The sequence below is a fragment of the Musa acuminata genome, chromosome BXJ3-4, assembly GCF_036884655.1.
Source record: "Musa acuminata AAA Group cultivar baxijiao chromosome BXJ3-4, Cavendish_Baxijiao_AAA, whole genome shotgun sequence".
In the NCBI taxonomy this organism is placed as follows: Eukaryota; Viridiplantae; Streptophyta; class Magnoliopsida; order Zingiberales; family Musaceae; genus Musa; species Musa acuminata.
In genome coordinates this window covers 38,680,998-38,703,357 of record NC_088352.1, presented here as the reverse complement: position 1 = coordinate 38,703,357, position 22,360 = coordinate 38,680,998, and the positions used below count along the sequence as shown (strand labels likewise).

Here is a 22,360-nt window from a genome sequence, read left to right as displayed (position 1 = left end):
CAAAAAGTGACTCTAAATAATAAACTCTGAAAACAATAATTGCCTCTCCAAATTTTTATACAATAGCTACATATATTAGAATTAAATATTTAATTTTTTTAATGTATCAGTCCCATTATAATCCATGCAATAAATTATATATATATATCATTTTTAATTACGCCCACCGACAAGTTTATAACATTTATCAATTATTTGATTTTTATTTTTAAATTTAGGTTTAAAATTAATAAAAACACAAATATAAAAATTAACAATATAAGAGAGATAGTTATGCAATATTTTTTTAAGGCTGTTATGATGTTGTTTCAATCATCCACTAGTGGAGACTAACTACAATGACATATATATATATATATATATATATATATATACAAAATGGGAAATGTACTGCTTACCCAAATGGGCCATAAGGAGGCCGTCAAAGAGGGAGAAGCACAGGTCCATCAGGGAATCCCGCATCGCTCAGAGATGCGATCGTGACCGTCCCATTAACTGATCCTACTTCCGTAGCTCGTCTATTTAAATCACTCCCCTCCCTGTGGAACGACTAGGGTTTCTCGCTGTTTCGTTGGGCCGCTGTCTCTCTCTCGCACCGTCTCTTGTCGAACCACTCTCGTCGGCGGAAATGGTGAAGGGGCGACAGGGCGAGCGCGTCAGGTCCTATTTGAACCCCTATCCCATACCCTTGCCCTCAATTCATGACCATCCTGTTCTCTCTATCTTTCCTCAACTTCTTATCATCATTACAATGTATTTGTTCGTTTGATTTCTATTTTAGGTTGTACGTTCGTGGGACAATCCTCGGATACAAGAGGTAGGTTAAGAGCGTCTTAGGATTTTGTTTAATTTTTCGATTTCTGTAGGCTCTTGTATTTTTTGACGAGGGGTGGATGCATCAGGTCGAAGTCGAACCAGTACGAGAACACCTCGTTGGTTCAGATCGAGGGTGTGAACACGAAGGAAGAGGTCGCCTGGTACTGCGGCAAGAGGATGGCGTACATATACAAGGCGAAGACGAAGACCAAGGGGACGCGGTACCGGTGCATATGGGGCAAGGTCTGCCGCCCCCACGGGAACAGTGGAGTGATTCGCGCCAAGTTCAAGTCCAACCTCCCGCCTAAATCCATGGTCAGGCTGACTTCTCGTATCGATTGTAGCTTTAATGGTCCGAATTTTGCTTACCGTTTGCATTGCTTTTATATTTGTAGGGTGGAAAGGTCAGGGTTTTCATGTACCCCAGCAACATATGAGGTGAGCTTCTATTGCCATTTGTATTCGAAAATGTAAATTGTACTTGTTTTTGTTGAGCATCTTTTCATCTGCAACTATCTCTGGAAGTCATCTTTTTTACTTATGAGCACAAAACATTAGAAACAGCTTAGTGTTTTAAACAAGTCCTCATGTTATACTGCAGCAACTCCCGTAGTGGTTTAGAGATATTTGTTTGTTGACGTAGTATCTTTTACTGTTGGTTTCTTCATGATTAGAATGAGTTATACATTCTTAAAAATGTTTATACTACTAGCATACAACAACAATAATAATAAAGCTGTAAGTCCCAATTATTTGGAGTCGGCTATATGGATTTTTTGTTGTCATTGAGATCTATATAAAGTTATATGTTCAGTTAAAGTTCATAGTACTTTAATATTTATTTATAGTTTTTTAAAAAATATTTTTATTTTTTTTATATCTTCTTGTACCGCTAATAATTAATTGTTTCATCTCTTTCGGTTATCGCATTCGGAGATCTCCTCAGCACATGTCCATACCATCTTAAATAATTTTTTTAATTTTATCTTTTATCGAAGTGATATTTAGTTATTTATGAATAAAAGTATTTCTTTTCATATCTTTCCTAGTAACTCTATATATTCATCTTAACATTCTCATCTCGACAATACAAATTTTTTATGTATATTATTTCTTAACTAGTTCGATACTCAGATCTATAAAGCATTGTTGGTCTTACAACTGTAATATAAAATTTTTCTTTTAATTTCAAAGGTATTCGATGAACACACAAGGTTCTTGGCGCTCTTCGTTATTTTAGCCATCCTAGTTTTACTCTATGAATAATGTCTTCGTCGATCTTTCCATCTTTTTAAATAATTGATCCAAAATACCTAAAACTTTTATTCAAATAGACTTCTTGTTCATCCAATTTAATTATATTCTTTTGTTTATTTTTATATACATTAAAATTATATTTTACAAATTCAATTTTAGGCCTACTTAGTATCTCATTAACTAAGACAAAATCATCAACAAATTACATATATCAAGGAGGCCTATCATGTAAGTGGCTAGTAAGTTCATTCATTATCAATGTGAAAAGGTAAGGACTTAATGTGGATCATTGTCCTAATCTTATGCTAATAGGAAACTCATTAGACATACACCTTATGGTTCTAACACTAGTAGCTACATTATTATATATATATATTTAATAATATCAATGTAATTAATTGATATTTTTTTTTTTAAACCATCATAATAAATTTCTAAGAATTCTATCATAGGCTTTCTCTAAGTCAATAGAAACTATATGGAAATATTTTTTTCTCCCTATACTTTTTCATTAATTATCTTAATAAATTAAATTGTGTGGAATATTATTTATCATTAAATCTATCAAATTATTTATCATTAAATCTAAGTTTTGTGTGGAATATTCATTAAATAATTTATAAAAATAATATTTTATTTTTTCTTAATCTTGTTATCATTAACAAGTATTTGTTGATCTTTGTTTTTAATGCATCTAATATTATATAAATCATTACTCTTTATTTTTCTAGTTTTAACAATTTGATATATATTTTTTCATAATCTTTAATTCCTAATTTATTATAAAAATTATCATAAGCTTTATATCTTGCCATACTAATAGATTTTTTAGCCACTTTTTTAGATTCATTATATATTTTAATTTTTTTTCTTATTTTTATAATTTTACCTATTCTTAAAACATGATTATTAGTAAAAATTATTTTTTGAACTTTCTTGCACCACCATCAACTCTCTCTTGAGGTTACACCTCTACTTTTAGTTTTATCGAGAATCTCCTTTGTTAAGTTCCTAATTTTATTAACTATTGTAGTCTAAATAATATTAATATTATCCTCATTTAAGTTCCAAGGTGCCTCACTTTCCATTTTTTAGAAGTGTTTACATTATCATCTTTAATATTCCACCGTCTAGTCTTAATAATTCTTTTACTATTTTTTTCTTCTTTTATTTCTATAGTAAATATCTAACACCATCAACTTATGTTGATTTGTCAAACTTTCGCTAGGTATAACTTTACAATTCTTACAAATTATTTTATCTATCTTTCTAGTCAGAAAAAAATCTATTTGATTACGGTCATTTTTATGATTATAAGTAATTAAATCTTTATCTCTCTTCTTAAAGTGAATATTTATAATTATAAGATCATATGAAGTTGCAAAATCCAAAATCATACAATCATTTTCATTTTTCTCCCTATAACCAAAGCTCTTATGCACTCCTTTATATTCATAATATGTTTTCCCTACATGACCATTCAAATCTCTTCTAATTATAAGTTTTTCGATTATAGACATTCCTTGAATGATATCATCTAAGGCTTTTCAAAATTCTCTTTTGGTTTGATCATCTTATCTGACTTTTCTAGTATACTAAGTTTTAAATCCAGTCTATCATTCTCTTTATATTTTTTCCTTATCCATTTAGTCTCTTGTAAGCAAATAATATTTATTTTTCTTCTGATCATAGTATCTACTAATTTTAGTACTTTCTCTGAAAGTGTTTCTATATTCCAAGTTGTTGACCTAACCCTTTGTTTTTGGACTAATATCCTTACCTCCATTTGTCCAAAATAATGAGAGAACCCTTGCCTATTTGTTACCATATCCGGGCATTGATGTGATGGGCTGCATATGGACGACCTCCTAGCCCATTGTTTGCAATTTGGGACACCTAGGTGATGAATGTGTTTTGCATCACTTTTGGATGATGACTTAGATTTATACTGAAATCATTTGCGGTCCATATTCATGAGATCTGACATGAAAATTATTGGCAATGTTTAAAATAATAAACTGATTAGTGGATTTTCTGTCACTAGCATGTTTGCCACAATCTTTTATATGTGATTGAATGCTTTATCTGAAATCAAAAATCAAAATGTGTTTTATAATTGGAGGTTAACCAAAGAACATGTTTGCTTTCCTTATGTGACATGTATTATTTAAGTGGAAAGATGATAAGTTGGCCAGACTGGTGATTGATTGAAATTTGGACAAACTGCCGGTGTTGGTACCTAAATGTTGTTGACACATACCTTCAGCTGGTGGTTTTTTTGGTTCAAGTTGGAAAATGACAATGATTTCTTCTTCATTCCGCTTCTTACATCATATATTGCACGCATGAGGAGGATACATGGGCTATGAACATAGTTACCACATCACTCCCCTCTTGGAATGTTCCAAGTATAATTTATGATTAAAAAATGTTCCTCAGTTACCTAGAGTTATATGAATTAACTGAAATCGATACTTTGAATGTCCATTCAAGAATCCATCCAAAAAGCTCAAAGTACTAAGAGCATTAAGCAAATTGATGATGTCGTGTCATGATTTCACTTCCATGTCTTCTTCTACTATTGAATTTGGTCTAGTGAAATGCATATCTATTTGACATATTAGGACCAGCTTGTATGATTTAATTGTATATTTTGATGATTTAATGTATGTCATGGCATGACTTAAAAATGGACCAGCTAACCTATCTGTGAGTAATTTGATGCAAGCCATGACCTTTTTTTCCCCGAGATGCAAGCCATGACTTACAAAGTAATACTACTCTTATGAGCCAGTAACCAGGCTATATGGCATACCTCATGTTCAAACTTATGATGACCTAGAATGTTCCATGTTTCAGTATTATGGTTGTTAATATTGGTGCTGATCAGGAATATATTTCTTCAAATTTGTCAGAAAATCATTAAAATTAAGTGCTCAACAATATCGCTCTGTAATTATCGAATATTAATCTTGAACTGAAGGTAGATAGTTACCACAAAATAAAATTATTACAGTGGATTTTCTTGTGAAGTTCTGAAGTTTTCACCAAAAGCTAGCATATATTATTCCTTGATGAACTATCATATATATTTTTTCAATGGAACTTTCTTTTGCATGTCATGCATGTGTGCTCCTAATCATGCATAAAACAAAAATATCAAAATAAAAGATACCTGTGAAAAACCTAAGTTCAGGATACAAGATTTGCTGAAAGTTATTATTCATGCACAAGGTAACATGGGTTCAGGAATGTACAGATGTCTGTTATGGAAATGTTGAAAGTATCATTGTAGAGTTTTATCATTTATGCTCATTTTGAACTTTTGTTAAAAATGATGACACCTGCTTTTGTCTTGATTAGGTGAATTGGTGCAATAGAGCAGATGTTTTCTGGCAGCTGTAGCTCGGATTTTTTAGTGGGACCGGAGGAAAAAGCGAATTCCAAGTTGGTGTTGCAGTTATTTAAGTTTTGATTATTTTCTATTTATGTGTTCTTTCTTGTCGGGGAACTTGAACATTATTTACTATTTGAAAATTCTATTTTCCAAATATGGATGATGACTTTTTATAAATCTCTTGAATGCCTTAATGAATGTCGTTGTCAAGAATAGCTAGCATTAGCTAATTGCAAATGAAGTTATTTATTCCTTTTTCTTATTGTTTACATTAACTAAAGTCATCAGCTTATTTTGTCAATTTAGAAAACTTCAATGATTTTAAAAAGTTTGATTTGATGAAACCCGTATCGGAATTAATATCGAAAGTTTGTTTTGATTTTAAAAAGGGTTCAGGAGATAACTTTATAAGCTTCACATCGAATTATTACAAAACTAGAAAGGGAGAATCTCTTTTTGAATTATTACAAAACTAGAAAGGGAGAAGGAGGACAATAACAATTTTATAATCCAAATTCTTAAGATTTTTGTTTACATTTTCGTGTTTTTTCATATTGGAAAGAGCGGGATATTTATAAGCTCCAATGGTTTAAAAAATAGAGTGAAAAATGTTTCATCTCGGGTTTTTTTTGGATATTGGCGGTATCATTGTCATTATTAGGTGGTACCATCACTTGTAGATTAATACTGGACGGTACCATCACTCAATTTGGGTGATGCTATCACCTGACATAGTCTTGGAGATCGGGCTCTAACGGTACCACTGCTTGATAGGGTGGTATCATTGCTGATAGGGTGGTATCATTGCTTGACAACAATAACTATCGACGGTACTATCGCCTAGACCACCTGGAAGGCTGAACTTCAAGCGGTGCCACAGCCAGCCCTAATAGTGCCATTGCCTAACGTGGCTCCACGTGGTTGAATGGGCCATCCAATCGGTCCAATTCAACCTTGTTAAGGCTAAAACAATTACTCTACTTGTAATCTAAGTTGTCTTATACGTCAATAGTTTAACCAAACTCCCAGTGAACTTTCGGTAATCTCTCGGCGATCTCTCGACGAACTCTCGGTGAATCTCCAACAAGCTTTCGACGAACTCCGACGAGCTTTCAGCGAACTCCTGACGAACCTCCGGCGAGCTTTTACTGCATCGATTGATCCTTTGGTGTATCTCCCAATTCATTCAACCCGATGCTTGATCATCGACTCCGACCCAACTTTAATATTTTTTTTATCTTTCTCACGATGTCTGATCATTGACACCGGCCCAACTTTGATTCTTCTTTTATCATTTTATCTTTTTCATGATCATAGTTAGTCATATATTATTTATCTCAACATATAGATTAGATTATTAATTTATCAATTGATGTTATCATCAAAATTTGATATTCAAAAATTATATATAGAAGGCCGGTAAGAGCTAATCAAACATCAGAACCAATGGGTGGCTCGAGTTACACACGTCAGAACAGGAGTGGGCAAGCCTGGCGTGGCACTATTTCTGGTGCTTCCAAAGTCATCCTTTTTCTGTGGTGCTCTTATCCTCTCTCTCTCTCTCTCTCTCTCTCTCTCTCTCTCTCTCTGATGAATGAGTGGAGGAGAAGAAGGGATGGCAGCAAGATCGGGTCGGTGTGGATGATACGCTCAATTCGACTCCGTTTTGGGCATTTGGTTTTGAGGGCAACTCCCTCTGTGACAGGAAGCGAAAGGACGGGCGCTGTACTTTTCTTGTCGCCGGGGAGATCGCTTGAATGCGAGAGAGCAACGTCACATGGTGCTGACACGACAATGACACGGTGCCAACTAAATTTTTGGTGATCCTCGTCGACCGACCTGAGGAAGGCATCGGTGATAGTTTCTTGTTATATCGACAGACACAGCGTCTCGTTAAATTTGACATGGACAGGAAGAAAAATATGAGCCGATGCATGATAACTATTTATTGGCATTACAAAATCGAGAGAATCGATTCTGGGTTTGACAATTAAGTACTTGGTTCTAATAAAATGGATTAGTTTTGAATTTTCTCTTTTCTTGACTTAACAATTAAGTATTTTACGACTCATTTTTTATTGGAAAGTCACGACTACATGTAGAACTCTTGTTCTCTAGGACTACTTCACTTTGGATCTTACTAAATTATATATCGAAAAGACTGAATCAGGAATATGATCTTCTATTGCCATCTCAGTAATTACCACAATTATTGCTTTGACATTATTACACACTGCATTTGTTTCGATGAAACCTTCCTTTCCATCTCATTAAAGTCCTTGGAATGCAAGCATCTTGATGTGATTTCAACAGCACACGACTTGGCCATAGAAAATAATAATAATAATAATAAAGTGTTAATTTTTCATTCATGATGTTTTCTTCATGCATAATAACAATAACATTTTCTCTTGAAAAACAAGAGATTCAGTTGTGTACACGACCGTCCTTCATCAAATATTTTAGATTTTATGCATCATAAATTTTGAAAAAGAAAAAAAAAAAAGAAGATTTAAAACAAAAAAAATGGAACAAATGATCCACAAGTAGTAAATTCGAAGAAATTAAAGAGTCACTTCTGAATTGACATATTTATCTCATGGTTGGTAAATAGATATAACATAATTCAACGAAGTAAAATACACAAACAAAAAACTAATTCGCATGCCTAACAAAATTAGTTTGCTACTTCATAGGGAAATGTTCCCTACCCCAATTTCATGCTATGTCCCTATTAATGTTATTGTATTCAAATTACTATTATTCTCTATCCTTTTTTTCTTTCTTTTTGTCTATTCATCCCGTTTTATATCCTTATTTCAAAGGAATAAAACAATCGATTACAACTTATGTGCTAATAATCGATCACCCATCGCATCCACCATATATCAACTGACTACTACAATTTTCCGGTCCTCTTTATTTTCCTTTTATATTTTTGTAAATTATATGTGCTAACACATGGATTAACTTGCAAATAAATATTTTTATCTATTGTTTATTGTTATTGTCGTTCGTTTTATGATCTTCTTCACGTTATATATATTTTTTTTATTTTTATAAATTACATATGCAAATCTTATTATTATTATTATTATTATTATTATTATTATTATTATTAAGACTAAGTTTGATGATGGTGATACACACAGGGTCAGAGTCAAAATGGCTATTTTGTGGACCCCACACTTAAGAAAAAGTCAGCGATCGGCTCCCTGGGAAATCAAAGTCAGACTCAAGAGTCATGGCTGTTTTGTAGCCCCCGCTGATAAAAAAAAAAAAAAAAAAAAAGTCAGCGGTCGGCTTCGATTTCTCATGTGACATCATATCATAGTCAAAGAGTCAAAATGGCTATTTTGTGGACCCCGCAGATTAAAAAAAGTCAGCGATCGGCTTCGATTTCTCATGAGACATCAGAGTCAAAGAGTCAAAATGATTTGTGGACCCTACAGATACAAGAAAAAGTCAGAGGTCGGCGCCCACATCTCACGGGACACGGAGGGGAAGTCACAAAGGTGATGGGCCCCATCGACCGGATCCATGTACGACTTTGGAGTAGAAGCTTCATGACGGCCATCCTATTTCTCCAAACCATCCTTAGGAAACGAGTCAGAGTCTGAAAGCAAGGCAAAAAAGAAGGAAAAAGAAAGAGAAGATGAACAAATGTCAATCTCGGTCAACATCCAATTGCATTCAAAATGTCAACGGAAGCGAGCCCAAAGCCGGGCTTCCTTCACATTAGTTCTTAGAGCTACACTTGATCGAGGAATAAAACCGAAGACAGAAAAACATGTTAATTTGTCTCGGACTCTCAAATGCTTGACATATCATTATTATGTCATAGAACAACAACTCGACTACGACTAGTTTAATTAATTAGAATCACAAGAGGCAAAGGATAAGCACCTGTGGATCCTTTTTCCATTCAGATTGAGATGGAAGAAGAGAGGAAAATCCATGCTTTTATTGCCAGAGAAGTCTCGTGGCTGTGGTTCTTCCTTCATATCACTTGCATCTTGTCAACCTTTTTGTCTCTGCACTGCAAAAGCCACCAAGAATCTTCCTCGTGTCCATCAATTCTCTTACTTCATACCTGAAATGGCACACTGATGCTTATCAAGGACACGGCATAAGCTGCAAATTTTGATGCTTTTGACTGATGAACTACTGATCTTGCAAGCTTGTTGGTCTATGGAAGAAGAATGTGTTTCAGCATTGCTAGAATGATGAGCTGCAGATGACCCATTCCTTTTCATAACAATGGAGATGGGCATCACCTGTTGAGGTTAACAATCTTAGCATCCTAGAGTGTGGTAGTACTCGATGAGAATGTTCTTTCGAGCAGTGCTTCCTTTGGACAAATCATTCGTGGTATTCTAATGGAGTGCTATGTATAAAGATCAAATCTTTATACATAGCACTTTAACAGTGATTCATGAGGTCCTATATTCGACCATTTAATCCTACAATTTCCTCAACAAGAAATGACTCGAGACAGATCACAGCATTGTCATGAAGATGAGGGATGATAACTGGTTGAACAGAGACTCTACTCAGCTTAGCAGATGAACCATGAAGTCTAAGATGATAAATGAGGAGTTGGGTAGCAGATGGAGAGTTAATAGAAGGATGCTGCAAATATTCTATGGAACAATATAGCCAAACAAATGTGTTGTTTCTTTCCTTGTAAATGCAGCACAATCTACAACCTATTTAGTGATTTTGGTTTGTGATGTTAGCAGACTACCAAGTCAAAAGTCACAAGAAGTAGCAACGTGTTCATAAAGCCATACCATGCTTGACCATTTCTTTGAAAACCTTACCACACACTTGTTGCCAGTTGGCAATATTCTTGACCAAACCTATTAAATGACCAAATGTACTGCCAAGGACTAGTCTTCTATCAATAATATTTTCTTGATGAAACCTAATACCCATGACTACCATTGACATTCTTATTTCTGGAAGAAATGCTTAAACAGTTTGGTGTACTCACTTATTCTTGAAGAAAGAAAGAAAGCAGAGTAAATTATGTTGAGAGTATCAAAGCAGAGGCAGCAAAGTTCAATAGAATGTACACCCTAACAAAGTCAGTAACTGATAATTTCCTAACAATGTAACTTGTAGTCATCAAGAAATTATTTTGCTGTGTAAATGATTAAGAACAGGTCTTCGATGCCAAGCAAAGAGAAATAAATCATTGAGAATTATATGGAGTGCAAGTGTTATTTGGAAAGTAATATATATATTATATATGGAGATGCTATATCAGAGAAGATAAGATTGGGGTCTTATCTAATTATGGTGGCACCCTCATACATGTGTCATCTTTCTGTTCAGTAGTACTTATGGCTTCAGACTCTCAAACCAGGTCCCTGTCAAAGACCCACAACTCAATACCCTTCAAAAGGTGCCAAGTGTCTGTCATGTACTTGTAATTTAGTTTGCTACTTCAATAACTATAAGAACTGACTTGATGTGGGAATGGCTTGACCTCTCTCCTCTCTATCTGTAGAGATAATAAGATGTACTCTAATCATCTTTGTCCACAGATCCTGGACTCTTTGCAAAACTAGCACAATGACATCTCCCATCCCACCACTACTTCTGTTGCTTCTTTAAAGTGACTCACAAGCAAATGTAGACCAACACTGCATATAACCAAAGCTTTGTCTTTGCACACCTTATATTTTGCAAAACCCCAATAATGCAGCTCTCTTCATTCTCAAACACATGCTTTCTCTCTCTTTCTCTCTGTATTTCTCTATATGGGTAACATTTACAAGCTTAAGAGCCAGCTAAATCTAATATTAGATTCATGATTTAGAGAAATCAAGAGTGGTATCTTGATAGAATAATGCTTCAGAGATGCTTCTGCCCTTCTCTCATCCATCAAAGTTCATTCTAATGGGATCATCCAGTGGAGCCTAAGCTAAGCCCAAGCTACACAATTTAAAGCATGGCAACATGAACAGCTGGGCTTATAAATGCCAAAAGTTGGCTTTTGGCCTCCAGTGCTCCTCCTGTGGCACACAAAGGGTAAAGCTTTGAGTGGGTCTTGTTCTCACATAAGATTGTCCCACTGTGGGACCCAGGTGAGCCTCCAATCCAATCATCCTCTGTTCCCAAAGGGAAGCAGACCTTCTTCTCCATTATCTCCCCAGAAGCAGAAGAGAATTAGGAGCAACAATTGAGAGCTCTCTGCCTATAAATACCCACCTCCTGTTCTTCCCACACCAGCATCCACAGCAACATAAATCTCCTCTCTTCTTTTGTTCCCTTCTCCTCTCTTTCCCTCTCTCTCTCTTCCTCATCTGCTACAGAATCCAACAGTAGTCTAATCCCCCTGTTTCATCACCATTCCAACTCCACAAGTCCACAGTGCTCCAATTCCCCTGTTTCTTCCGTATTGCAACTCCACTTGCATTCTCTTAGGTCTAATTTCATATAATTTCCCACAATTCTTGGAAGAAGAAGAAGAAAAGCCACTTACTTGGAGACTGGGGAGACGAAGAAACCCTGGAATCATGGACGGAACGCTGGAAAACATACAGCTGACGTCATTTCCCGACGAGATCAGCGCCGCCTTATCGGAGATCCTCCTCTCTGGCACGAACGCGCTCGACTCCATCTTCTCCCACCTCCCGCCGCCGCTCCCTGCTGCCCGGTACCCGGTCGCCGCGCCCCTTGGCTCCGCCGTCTACCTCCGCCAGACGGAGCTGCTGCGGCGGCTCAGCACCCGGCGTTACGGCAGGGCTGCCTCGTCGCCGTACCACAACTCGGCCGCGGCGGAGAACGGGAAGAAGAAGCTCTACCGGGGGGTGCGGCAGCGGCAGTGGGGTAAGTGGGTGGCGGAGATCCGGCTGCCCCAGAACCGGATGCGGATCTGGCTCGGCACCTACGCCTCCCCGGAGTCGGCGGCGTACGCGTACGACCGGGCGGCGTACAAGCTCCGCGGCGAGTACGCGCGCCTCAACTTCCCGGCCCTGCGGGACGCCGGGGACTGCCCCGAGCGGCTCAGGTCACTGCGGTCCGCCGTCGACTCCAAAATCCAGGCCATCTGCCAGCGCCTCGGGCGGCGCCGGGCGGCGAAGCGATCGGCGAAGGCGGCCGGCGATAAGGCGACGTCAGCCAAGGCGGCTGCGAAGGCCGTGAAGGACGCCGAGGCGGGCGCGTCGCAAACGTCATCGTTAACGTCGTCGTCGGCTTTCGAAATGGACGGTGTGTGTTCGCTGGCTCGGATGCCATCCTACGATCCAGAATTAATTTGGGAAGTGCTCACTAATTAATACGTAAAAGAATTATTATTATTATTATTATTATTATTATCAATAACTTAATAATTAATGAGATCATCATAAAAGATTTGGATCGAATTAGCAATGAGCTCAATTTATATTAAGCTCTAACAGTTAGTTGAAGGTTTTTTTTTTTTTTGGCCAACATCAATTTAATCATCATTAATTAATTTGAATCGATTAACGACTAAATTTGATTAGATTAATATTTTTTAAATTAAAATTGGCTCGATTCGATTCGAATTGGTTAATCGAATTAAAGAATAGTATTTCCGAAACTAATATCCTTTAAAATCAAACTATTGATGAATCGATCGCGATAGTTGTGCTCCTCTGCTACCAACATTGTTATGCTGCAAATGGTATGTGGAGAACAGTGTGTTCTTCATTAGCATCACAACAGGAGAATGAAAGCTACCAAAATGTTTATGCTGCCAAAATGTGTTCCTTGAACCACTTTGGATGCTGTCTTTAGCTCTTCTTCATTTAGCATGAAGACTTCACACACTAACATCAACCATTCAACCCACCACCTTTCACTTGCTCAATCCTTCTTTTACAGTCATTTCATGGTCAGAAACTCTGCTGTTGTGATGCTTTGTTAGCTCACCACCTCTTTCACTTGTTCTACTCCATCATATATCAATCACCACACTGAGCATCAAGTTTCAGGTCATGCTGTGCTACTTATCCCTCTTAGATTATTGTGCTTTTTGCTCTTCCTTCAGCTTCTTATCTTCACACACAAAGATCAAACCATCACCTTTTTCTACTTTCTCAAACATTTTTTTGCATCATCTCAGGACTTCATTAACCACCACCACCACCTTAAGCTCTGTTGTTTTTTCTTCTCTTCCTTCAGCACAAAAACTTCACATTCAAAGATCAAACCATTACCTTTTTCTACTTTCTCAGTCATTAACTGCTCTGATTTGGTGTCACACCACCATATGTTCTACTGTTTTCCCTGACCTGAGTGGAAGAGCATCAGATTTCAGGTTATGTTTGTGTTACTTATATCCTCTTATATTTCTTGGTTTTTTTATCTTTATATGAAACTTGACACACAAAGATCAAACCACCTACCTGTTTTTCTTTGTCTTTCTTGATCATTTTCAGTCATAAAATCTTGCTAATTTATCCCTGACTTGGTAACAGATCAGATTTCAACTTGAAATGCTTTTGACATGGCTAATTTGTGGAACTTGGAATATCTCCAAAATTAGATAAAAAAGTTTATTCATGAACCTATTTGCCCAGAAAAATATTATTTTGAAGATGAATAAATATCATTAAATCATACTATTAACAATAAATAAATAATAGCCTTGGAAATTAACTAACTCTATTGTGATATAATAAATCTGTCGAAATACAATGGATGGATTTGTTAATCAGAGGTTTATTAGAGACATCAAGAGATTAAGCTTCATGTGGACTAATATTATCGACTAAAGAAATGTATGAATCACTTAGTTTTGTATCTTTATCTTATATTTACAGAGTAAAAGAGACTATTGATTATCCATATGACCATTATATCGAAAGCATCCATTTTTAATGAGCTTATTTTTCGGATGAAAAAGCTCCTTAAATTGATGAAGAACGGATGAGTATTGTATTTCAACACAGATTTCATTAGAAGACTATAAGATTTCGGTCAATACCTACCATTTTGTATGCCCATTATCAGAATCAAGAAAGCTATCAATAATTGCATCTTCAACAATTGTGATGAATCTCTAAAGTTCTTCTACTTGTAGTCTTCTCAGTTCTTCACATTGTCAGCAGTAGTAACCTCACTGGTGTGACAGAACTTGAAACAAAATGGCAGGATCTGTCTTTAATTAATCATCGTTGCCTCAAATCTTGCTGGCTTTTTCTTGTCATGATTTGAATTTGGAGCTCACAGTAATCACTTCTGGTTCTGTACTTGAGCAACAGTTCCTTGTACAGCTCTCTTTCTCTTCAGCCCCTTCTCAGCAAAACATGGATCGTTCTTCACCTTCCAAAACCGTTTGATCTCCTCCGGAGTGCGGCCGGGAATTCTACCAGCTATCAGCTCCCATCTGCAGAAGGACATGTCTCATTTATCAGAGCTTGAAGAAGAATCAGAAGATGTTGAATCTGAACATGTCTTGCCTGCATGCTTAATGCAGCTCATAGTTGCTGACAAATATATGAGAGAGACTGTAGTTGGGATCTTTACCTGTCACCAACAAGCCTATGCATCCTGTAAATGAGATCTACTTCTTCCTCTGACATGTCAGTGAGCTTCCTCTCAGTGCTACTGACTTCCTCAGCACAAATCAATGGTCCATCGAACAAGTTTGGAGACAGACTAGGAAGCAACATGAAACCTTCAGTTTTTTCCTGATTGAGCTGGCGCTTCTCCATGGTTTCAGCCAAGGAAGAAGAAGAAGAAGCAGAAGAGAGAGAGAGAGAGGCTGTTCTGTGGTGCTGTTCCATATGGTGGAGAGATGTGTGTCTGAAACAAAACCTGGTCATATTTTATACATCCCTTTGGTGCTTTCTTGCTGTATCCTGAAGCTGACATTGGACCTATCATTGACCATTTCTATCTCAAATTTTATAGCTTGACATCAACATTTTCTTGTAAAGTTGTTGACACTCGATTCAGATTCATTAGCTTCTCCTTTCGGTATATGAATACAGAGATACGTATCAGAAGCAAACATTTTTTGAGCAAATCAGATTCTTCTGAAACAGCATGATGCAAACATCTAACTGCAGAGCTTCCATTAAATGGGGAACATAACAGCAGAATTGAGTTAGATGCTGTGAACTGAGACCACCAGGACAGGTAACAAGATGCGGACATTTCATTGCACTAATAGTCACCTAATCCACTGTGGCAAGTTCATTAATGCACAAGAGATAACAAAGTTAGGTGCCCCTTCAAGTCTTTATTGGTGATGGATGAACTTATCATTTAGATGAGATATAAATTAAACTAATTCTAAACTTCAGTTATAAAGATAAACATTGACATCTAAATATTTTAAATTGGAATATATATGTAAAATGTGATTTTAGTAATATTGGGAGTACACTTTATTTATTATATGGTTTAGTTTGATAGATAATAAGTTCTATTGAATAAAAGTTTTAGATATTTTGGGTCAATTATTCAGTAAGATAGAAAGATAAATGAATTTTATTTATAGAGTAAAAAACTATATAGTTAAAATAAATTTTTTTTTATTACCAATGAGTTTTTTTATATTAAAAAAGAAATTTTATAAGATCGTTATTATCTTATTGATGCCGGTGTTGGATAACTAAAAAAATTATATATATAAAATTCATATTACTAAGATGAGCATATTGAGGTACATGTATAAATTTATAAAGATAGAAAAAAGTAAATATATTTATGAAAAATTAGAAGTAGCTTGGATAATAGATAAGGTAAGAGAGAACCATATAACTAGCCCTGACCATGGTTTCGAAACTATGGGTTCTAGTTCGACGGAACCTAGAATCATAACTAAATTAGTAAGGGTCGATTTTGGAATCGGAACTAGAACAAACTATTCTGATTTCATTTTGAATTGATAATTTTTAATATTTTTTTAAAAAAATATAATATAAAAATAAGAATTTTATTTTAAATTTAAAAAATGATGTACAACCAATTTAATTTAATAAGTCTAAATGTATAATGACATAACCAAAACATGGCAAGCATGTCTTATTCAAAAAAAAAAAAAAAAAAAAGATGTCACCAAAAGCAAGTTAACAAACTGTTTGTAATTTTGGAATAGAAGTGGTATTTGTCGATGCATTATCAAAACCAATAAATTTTTTTTTAAAATTAAATAATATTATTTTAAAATTATTTTTATCTTTTTACAAATATGATCGGTTGTATGTCATTTATCTAAAACTCTAAAATCAATAATACGTTTTTGTATGGTCCATTCACTGCCTATCCAATGATAATTAAATCTCATATAGAAATGCATTTGTTAGTGATCACTCCAAGTATAAAAAAAAATAGAAATGTGGTCATTTAAAGATTAAAAGTATTTTTATAAATTATTTTTTAAAAAATTATATCAAGTGTAAGTAAGAGTGGTTGTTATGACTCTAGCTAGGAGAGTCCTAATTGACAGGGACATTTATGTAAAACCTACATAAGTCGATCCCTATTAAGGAGGTGAAGAGACCGACTAGGATTAGGAAGTTGTTTCTTAGAGAAGAATTAGGAGTTGTAAAGGAATATGAGTCTTGAGTATGAGTCCTAGTAGAAGTTGATTAGAAGTAGGAGTCTTGAATAGGAGTCCTATCAGGAGTTAGGGTTTAGAAGCCCTATAAATAGCCATGTATTTCTCCTCTTTTCATAAGCAATAGATGAATCTTTTCTGCAGCATTTGAGCAGCAACTTGGAGGGAAGAATCTCTATAGAGTTCCAAGGAGGTCGATCCCCTAAAGAGATCAACCCTAAGTTTAGAATTTGCAAAGTTCGAATAATGGTGCAAAAAACTAATTGTATTTAAAGCTCCTTGATAATAATAAATAAATTTGACTTAACAATAATAAATAATAATAATAAACAAACTAAGAGATAAACATTCGATGATAACTAATTTAGCAAATGCTTTATGATTTTCTTTAATAAAAAAAGTAAGAGAAGTAAGTTACCTAAAAATTATATTTGACTTCATGCTGGTTTGCATTAGACATTTCTTCTCGATATGCTATCGAAATATTTCATAGCTTCCTTCTTTGAACTTGAAAACTTGGGTACTGTAATTACATATGACATGGTAGAAGCCATCGAGGTTTCAAATCTTCTTCAAGTGTACTTTTTTGAGTTGCCATGATCAAATTTTTGAAAGGCTCCTTGTTGGTAGTGAAGTGGTGGCTTTCACTTGCCACCGAATCAAGAAAATAGTAAAAAGAGTATAAGAGAGAGCTTGAGAGCGAGCTTAAGAGCATTCAAACTTGAATGAGTACTTAATAGAGAAAGAATATGGGGTTTATATATTTTAAATATTTATTAATTTTTAATTTTTTAAAAAATATTTATTAATTTTTAATAAATATATTATTTATTCAAGCTTGAGAGGGATATTTATTAATTTTTAAATATTTTTTTTCCTAAAATGCTTTCAAAAGATCCTTATGTGATTGTTAGAAGGGCAAAAAAAATTTTGAATTTTTTTATATTTTTAATTATAAATTAATAAAAAAAATCCCTTAATATAATCATTTATATGATTATTGGGAGGGGCAAACTAGTTATTTGCCTGATCATTGGGCTAGGCATAAATCGTTCTTTGAGTCCAATGATCGATTGATATGAATTTTTTTTGAATCATTGAATCGACGATTCAAATCGAAATAAGATTCACTAGAATCGCTAGTTTTTAGACTCTAGTTTCAAAAAAAATATGAATCAAAAATAAATTTTTTAGTTTCAATCGAACTATATTCAAATTTGCATGTAACATAATATGAACATATAGTAAGGAGTAAAAAGATGCAAAATAATCAAGAAGAATAGAGAAATACCAAAATAATATTTTATTAAAGACTAAAATTAAAAATATCATGCTTAGCTAAACAAGATGTGCAAGAGAGAGAACATTGTCTATCATTCAATAATGTCATCTACTCTCAATCTATGAGCTATCGATCTCATATTTCTATTAATACGATTAAATTCAACTTAACGACGTTGATCTCTTCAACCAACCTCTCAAAATGTCCCTTTTAAAATCATAACAAGCCACCTAACCAAACTATGAGTCCGATCAAATCCAAATATTTATCCAACCTTTTTCGTTTTGCCACGAGAAAGCCCGCCATATATCATCTTTTCTTTACCTAATTTTTTGATTTGAACTATGCATTTCATCCATACCTTTAATATTATTTGAGAATTAAGATAATAGATATTAGTGCTATTTATCTTTAATCCTTTATAATTATTTTATTATTATTATTAATCCTCTTCAAATTTTGCATTAGTCAAAAGCTATGTACTTATAGTTAGTAGTTTATACCCGTCAATTATCCCATCAAATTAGATCATGGAGGCTTTACTTGTGCCATTTAGTGCATGAAAACATAGGCTTTCCATGCAAAAGGCAAGATTGGGGTGTTGAAAGATAGATGAAAGGAAGGACGAGCTGTTGGCAACCACAAGTCTCATTTGCGATGGAACGATGGCATTTTAGTGAGCATGTTTTTCTTCATCTATTGTCATTTTCTTTCTTTATCATTGTTTGAGAAGGCAAGGAAAATATGAAGAACAAAAAAAAAATAATAAAGTTCCTAAAAAAGTTAAAAGCATAATAATAATACGTCGATATCGGAGCATCACCTTACTAACAACTCAACATCTATATAGTTGTTATGTCAATTTATTACATCGATTAAGCATTTTACGCAATCAGCAAAATATAAACTAGTGTTGATCAGAATACAATACCCAATAGTTCATTTACTCTCATTTACTCTCGACTTTTATTAAACTCGTCCTAAATCCAATTGATAAGCATCCTAATTCAATTTAAATGAGTCGAATAGTCATCAACAAAAAACTAATCAAATCAAATACTGCGTTGTTGTCGTACGTAAACAACCATATCGCATGCATCCATCGCGCAGCACTTGCGCATAATAAACACAGTCTCAACACAGACCAACTACAGCGTCTACATCAACGTCAACTTCACTCTTACACATCACCCGTGGCTGCGTTGTCCTTCCAATACTGCGCCACCTCCGCCAGCGCCTTGCAAGAAGACCCGTCTCTGCCTGCCACCGCCTGCGCTGCCGCTTGCTTCAGCTCCCCCGCCTTCTCCCTCGCCTTTCTCCCCGCCTCCCTCTCCATCAGCTCCCTCGCCACCTCCGCCACCTCCTCCCTACGCACTAGCCCGCTGCCGTCCGCTGCCGTCTTGGGCCGCAGCGCCACGCCCAGGCCGTCCGCAATCATCACGGCGTTCGTCCGCTGCTCCGCGTACAGCGGCCACGCGATCATGGGCACGCCGTGGACGAAGCTCTCCAGCAACGAGTTCCAGCCGCAGTGGGTGAGGAAGCCGCCGGTTGCGGCGTGGGCGAGCACCTCCACCTGCGGCGCCCACAGCGGGACCAATAGCCCCGCCCCCCGCGTCCGCTCCAGGAAACCCTCCGGCAGATAGCGCAGCGGGTCGTCCGGCCCCTGCAGGTGGAAGAAGGCCCCGCTAGCCACCCGGTCGCTGGGGCACCGCACCACCCAGAGAAACTGCCGCCCGCTCGCCTCCAGCCCCCACGCCAGCTCCTGTATCTGCTCCGTCGAGAGGGTTCCCCTGCTCCCGAAGGAGACAAACAGTACCGACCCCGGCGGCTGCTCGTCCAGCCACCGCAGGCACTCCTTCCCCTTCGCGCCACCGTGGCTGCCGCGGTGTATCACCGGCCCGATTGCGTGGACTTTCGGCCGCCCCACCTCTGGCTCCGCCTCCTTGAGGGCCGCGTACGCTGCCGGCTCCAAGTCGACGAAGCTGTTCACGAGGATGCCGTCCACTTCCCTGATACGCCTGGCGATGTTCAGCATGCATCGGTAGGCGTCGTCGGTCCGGTCCTGCATCGGGTGCACGAGGTCCTCTCCTCGGAGAGGGACGCAGCCCGGGAGCACCACCGGCTCCGGCAGGTCCCTGTACTCGCACGACGTGGCCTGGTCCAGCGCAGGGAGGTGCAGCAGGAGGGACAGCACCATGAAGCTGGTGGTGAAGAGAAGGTAGTGCGGCACCCCGAGCTCCTTTGCCACGGGGAGGGTCTCGACGCAGAAGAGGTCGATGACGTAAGCGGCGAGGCGGGTGGTCCGCCGCAAGGATCGGAGGACGTCGCGGACGTGGGGAACGGAGCGCTCCACCATGATGCTGAGGCGCGTCTCGACATGGGCGTCAGGGGGGACGTCGTCGAGGGGGAGGGGGGGAAGGACGACGTAAGAGAAGCCGGAAGGGAGGGAGTCGAGGAAGGCGGTCTGGGCGTTGTCGGAGAAGTCGGAGAAGACGATGAAGGTGGCGGTGAAGCCGTGGCGGAGGACAAGGAGCTTGGCGAGCTCCGAGAGGGGGATGAGGTGGCCCATGCCGGGGCTGGGCATGACGGCTACGTGAGGCGGAGCTCTGCTGCCTCTCTCCATGGCTTCGATGCGACCATTTGTTCTCTGCGGTGGCTTTTTTATAGCAACTTGAGCTTAAAATTTTTATAGATATTTTAAATTACCCCGAAAAGCTTCGACTTAGTTTTGAATAATAATAATAATAATAATTATAATTATTATTATTATTAAAACTTAAGATTTTTTTTTGAATTGATAGTGTGATCGAGTGGAAACTTAGTTCAATTTCGAACGTATGCTAATCAATTTTTTACCCAAAATTTAACAGAATCACTAGATGATTTTTAATTTTTTGAATATTTTTAAATTAATTATCAAAATAGAAAAGATTTTGAGTATGTTTGGTGTAACTTAGTTAGCTTTTGAATACGATTTAGTCAAATTTTCACTAAATCAACTCAAATTTTTATTAAACTATTTGGTCATAATTAGTTTTGTTTTTATTTTTAGTTTTACAGGATTCATGATAATTAATTATTAAAATTAAAGATTTTTTGAATAGGTATTGTGATCAAGTGTAACTTTGTCAGCTTCTATTAAACCAATCGAAACTTTCACAGAACCAATAGGACATGGATCTTAATATGATTAGCATTATTATTTTTTAAGATTTTATAATAATTAATCATCATGAATCGAACCTTTGTCTATAACATAATATGAATATATATATATATATATATATATATATATATATATATTTACGAGACATATATATATGTTATGGTTAAAAGATATAAAATAAGATTGAGAAATACCTAAAACTATTTTATTAGAGACTAAAAATAAAATATCATGCCGAGCTTAACAGTATATGCAAAAAAAAAAAAAAGAGAGATAAAATTGACTGTCATCCTAATAATAATCTCATCGGCCGCCAATCTATGAGCTATCGTTGTCATGTTTCTATTAACACGTTGATCTCCTCAACTAACCTTTCAAAATGTCCTTTTAAAATGATAACAAGCCACCTAACCAAAATATTAGTCCGATCAAATCCAAATATTTATCCATCCTTTTTCTTTTTGCTACGAGAAAGCCGCCATATATCATCTTTTCCTTACCTTTTTTTTTTATATATACGAACTATGCATGAAATTTCATCGATACCCATCACATTCAATTATAATAGTAGAATTAAGATCATAGGTATTAGTGCTATTCGTTTTTAATCCTTCATAGTTATTTCTTTTATCATTACTCCTCTTCAAATCTTGTATTAGTCAAAGCAAAGCATTACTAGTAGTTTATACTAAACAAAATGATAAGTTAATTATCCCATCGAATTAGATTGGGATTGATCTTCCTCCAAAGGGTATTGGCATGAAAACATAGGCAAGAGAAGATATACTCAATTCTCCAAACTATCAAAACCTTTTGAATCTCTCATGTATTGTTCTATGATGCTTAAGTTTATCTCTCACTTCTAATATGAGATTAAATCGAAATGCTATTAAA

General features: G+C 36.4%; 3 protein-coding genes and 1 long non-coding RNA gene across 4 annotated transcripts; 2 read left to right on the top strand and 2 right to left on the bottom strand.

The window, feature by feature from the left end:
• The first annotated feature begins 539 nt into the window (after positions 1-539).
• LOC135635533 (large ribosomal subunit protein eL33w-like) lies at positions 540-5,626 on the top strand. The gene is made up of 5 exons (XM_065146652.1): positions 540-660; positions 782-817; positions 903-1,131; positions 1,212-1,254; positions 5,437-5,626. Exons 1-4 carry the CDS (start codon positions 629-631, stop codon positions 1,251-1,253), a joined length of 339 nt encoding a protein of 112 aa, XP_065002724.1. The 5' UTR covers positions 540-628; the 3' UTR covers position 1,254; positions 5,437-5,626.
• A 6,034-nt stretch (positions 5,627-11,660) lies between these two features.
• On the top strand, positions 11,661-12,846 carry LOC103977546 (ethylene-responsive transcription factor ERF061-like). Its single transcript, XM_018824760.2, has one exon. It carries the CDS (start codon positions 11,998-12,000, stop codon positions 12,757-12,759), a length of 762 nt encoding a protein of 253 aa, XP_018680305.2. The 5' UTR covers positions 11,661-11,997; the 3' UTR covers positions 12,760-12,846.
• Positions 12,847-14,280: 1,434 nt separating this feature from the next.
• Positions 14,281-15,257, bottom strand: LOC135634660 (uncharacterized). The gene is made up of 2 exons (XR_010495419.1): positions 14,978-15,257; positions 14,281-14,837 (listed from the first exon to the last, which is right to left on the bottom strand). It is a non-coding gene; the product is annotated as an uncharacterized LOC135634660 (long non-coding RNA).
• Positions 15,258-19,329: 4,072 nt separating this feature from the next.
• LOC135634658 (hydroquinone glucosyltransferase-like) lies at positions 19,330-20,923 on the bottom strand. Its single transcript, XM_065145123.1, has one exon. It carries the CDS (start codon positions 20,921-20,923, stop codon positions 19,481-19,483), a length of 1,443 nt encoding a protein of 480 aa, XP_065001195.1. The 3' UTR covers positions 19,330-19,480.
• Between the last annotated feature and the right edge of the window lie 1,437 nt (positions 20,924-22,360).